Source organism: Nicotiana tabacum, chromosome 6 (assembly GCF_000715075.1).
Source record: "Nicotiana tabacum cultivar K326 chromosome 6, ASM71507v2, whole genome shotgun sequence".
In the NCBI taxonomy this organism is placed as follows: domain Eukaryota; kingdom Viridiplantae; phylum Streptophyta; class Magnoliopsida; order Solanales; family Solanaceae; genus Nicotiana; species Nicotiana tabacum.
Genome location: NC_134085.1, coordinates 18,923,080 through 18,926,543, shown reverse-complemented (window position 1 = coordinate 18,926,543; position 3,464 = coordinate 18,923,080). Strand labels below are relative to the sequence as shown.

Below are 3,464 nucleotides of genomic sequence, written 5' to 3'. Positions count from 1 at the left end.
GGCAACAAAAATTGGATCTTGAATGTTGTTTCTATCTTCTTTTCTTCTCTTAATTGTTGCAGACTCAATTCAGTATTGGGACAGTGGTGAGGTGACATGTGACTTGGCGCCCACTTCAGCAAAATGTCAGACCATGTAGGATAATATTAGCCATGATGGAGAGTTCTAACGAAGGAGTATTTTTGCACCAAATTTTTAACATTAGGGGCAGAAATCGACCGTACATATAACGGATGGCATATATGATTTTTTTCGCATAATAGAAAGATATTTTGACCCTTTTCCCCAAAAATAATGCATCATTGACCGTTGTTCTTTAGATTACCGAGCTGTTACTAGAAATGTTCCTGAGACCACTTTAGTCAAAAAGCTTCTCAAAGAATTATCTTCACACCACCTACAATTTTTTGTGAAAACTTTGATGCCACAGTTACACTATGTCTTCCTATAGGGTCTGTATTTTCCCTATAGGAGTTCTCTCATAGGGACTCTGTTATTATCTTGTGTAATAGTCAGTTCATCATCTTTCAGTAAATCTTTTGCTTCCTCTTGCCAAATTATCATAGTTAGAGTACAGTTGCAAGATGTCAATTACATGAACTAAAGATTGGGTGGAGATTGTACATTTCCAACTACAATCTAAAGTGGGTATTTCCTTGTTATTACATTGATGGAAATGGATTAAGCCTAACCACTGGAATACAATTCAAAGGATGAGCTCTAGGAAGAGTGAAGCCAGTTCCCTCTTCCATGTCCACTTTACCATTTACTCCACCACTGACCTTCCATTCAAAACACTGAATCATGACAGCAAGGCTTGTTTGAAGTACCTGTAATGCTAATGAAGTTCCAGGACAGCCTCTTCGCCCGCTCCCAAACGGAAGAAACTGGTAGTGCTGTCCCCTAACATCCAATTGACCTCTTGTGTTCCCCTCTTCACTGAGAAATCTTTCTGGTTTAAATTCAAGTGGATTTTCCCAATAGTTTGGATCCCTATTAATAGCCCAAACATTGACAAATAGTCCAGTTTTTGCCGGTATATGGTAGCCACCAATGGAACAGTCTTCACTTGATTCTCTACCAATTATAGGACTAGTAGGATGTAGTCTCAGAGTTTCTTTAACTATGGCTTGAAGATAGGGGAGGCTTGTGATGTCTGATTCTTCGATAAGTCTGGTTCTTTCCAATAATAGTATCAATTTCTTCTACTGCTTTCTGCATAATGTTTGGATGGTTAATCAGCTCTGCAAGTGCCCACTCTGTTGTGACTGCTGAGGTATCAGTGCCAGCAGCAAATATGTCCTGTTAAAAAATGAAATCTAATCCACAATTTTTAGTCATGTTGAACGAGAAAGTTAAGTAAGATATATGGATGTAACAATACAGCAAATGATTTTATCATCATCAGAATTCTTTTAAGTCTTCTAAATAGTCTACAAGTTACTGATATTCAACTTTTATCACAATGAAAAAGCTTTAGAAAGATACCAACTTATTAATTAACAATTCAATGATAATTGGTGACAAAGTAGCAACGAAAAGCATATGCTGTTCCTAAATGAACTATTTGATTACTGTGATATTTTCATGATATTTGACATTTATCTCATTGCTCAGGCTGGCAAAATAGCTATTCATCCCAAGAGCTTAAAAGTTTAGACCGCAGTCTAGTGCATTAAGCTCCTGCTATGCGCGGGGTTCGGGGAAGGGCCGGATCACAAGGGTGTATTGTACGCACACTTATCCTACATTTCTGCAAGAGGCTGTTTACACTGTTTAAACTCGTGACCTCCTAGTAACATGACAACAACTTTACCAGTTACGCTAAGCTCGCCCTTCAAAGTTTAGATGCATTTGATAATTGTTAATTGTTGTTCATGAACAAATTATAAATGATCTTCAAATATTTCTTGTTATGCTATCTTTAGTCGTTTCATACGAACATTGGCAGTAGCTACTTTTTTTTTCTTTTTCCTCTGATGCATTAAGGCCAAAAAAAGCATTTATAGTTAACTTCGCATATGGTCATTGAACTTTATCCACTATAACAGACTAGAAACTTACCAGGATGAAAGCTTTGATGTGCTCTCTTGTCATTTTCATCTCTGCGTGTTCATCATCCGCTATATCGAGAAGAATATCAAGAAGATCTTTCACGAATTCACTTCCATCGTTGCTTTGATCTCTCGTCCTTCTTGCCTCTTGGTGTTCGTTAATGATCCTCTCGATCATCTGATCAAACATTGCGCGAAGATCCTTGATCCTCTTTCCAAAACCTTGCAAATCCATGTTCTTGCAGAACCAAATATAATCCGACAGATTAAATTTCCCAGAGAGTTCAGCTATCTCTTGAATCAGTTTCTTTACACTCCCAGCTTCATTTTCATTTTCCGAACACCTTTCCCTCATTAGCATTCTTGAGATTACATTATTTGTGACCCTCAGAAGCTCAGCTTCTACATCTATTGTCTCCCCTGATTTGGCCTTTTGTAACAATAACTCGACGAAACATCTTATTTCATCACGTCTAACAGGAAGAAGTAGGTCTAACGTACGACCACCAAGGAGTTCAGACATGATTATTTTTTTCATGAACTTCCAATAAGGTCCATAAGGTGCAAATAAAAAGTCTTGTGAGCCATAAGTCAAGTAGTCTACAATAGCTGTTTGTGGTCGATTTAGAAAAGATGTTTCATGAGTTTTTAAGAAATTTTTGGCCATTTCAGGTGATGAAACAACAACATAAGGCACAGAGCCAAGCATTATATGGATCAATGGTCCATACCTGTTTGAAAGTTTGTGTAGTGCCTGGTGAGGAATTGGAGCAAGAAGGTGCAGGTGACCGATGATAGGTAAAGCAAACGGGCTTGGAGGAAGGCGAGAATTCGTTCTGTTTCTGAACAGAAACCAGAGAAATATGCAAGAAGCTAGCCAAATATAGAAGATCAACAAGTAGCCTTGGATATCAGCCATACTTTGAAGCTTAAAGAAGAGTCACAAGATTGACTTTGCTATTGCTTCTGCAGCTATTTATATGATCAAGAGATGATGAATTGCTTATTTTCTAGGGTCTTTAACTTCTTGCATAACTTCATATTTCTAGCTTCTAAAATTTGAGGACACTAAGCTCTGAGAGGCTGTTTCCACGGCTCGAACCTGTAACCTCCTGATCACACGACAGTAACTACTCTATAGAAGCTGTCAACTAGGCTATGGACAATCACTGGTATTTATGAGATTGTTAATTACCAAAAAGTATGCTACAGTCTACAGCACGGTATTGACACGTTAAACAAATATATAAAATTGTTTTCTAGTGTTATTTTAATATTTTCCAATAGGCAAGTTGCTCACATCCCCGTAGGACAAGGTCAACTCAGTAAAAAATAATAAAAGAAAAAAAACTAACAAAGAATTAGGACATAGACTACCTCACAGCGTGATTATAGGAAAATTGAGGAATT

At 37.5% G+C, this 3,464-nt stretch overlaps 1 protein-coding gene across 1 annotated transcript; it reads right to left on the bottom strand.

Annotated features, from left to right (window-relative positions):
• Positions 1-566: 566 nt before the first annotated feature.
• On the bottom strand, positions 567-3,214 carry LOC107775011 (cytochrome P450 93A3-like). The gene is given in 3 exon segments (XM_016594673.2): positions 567-1,178; positions 1,180-1,302; positions 2,065-3,214. Coding segments are annotated over 3 exon segments (1,548 nt in total). The 5' UTR covers positions 2,974-3,214; the 3' UTR covers positions 567-662.
• Between the last annotated feature and the right edge of the window lie 250 nt (positions 3,215-3,464).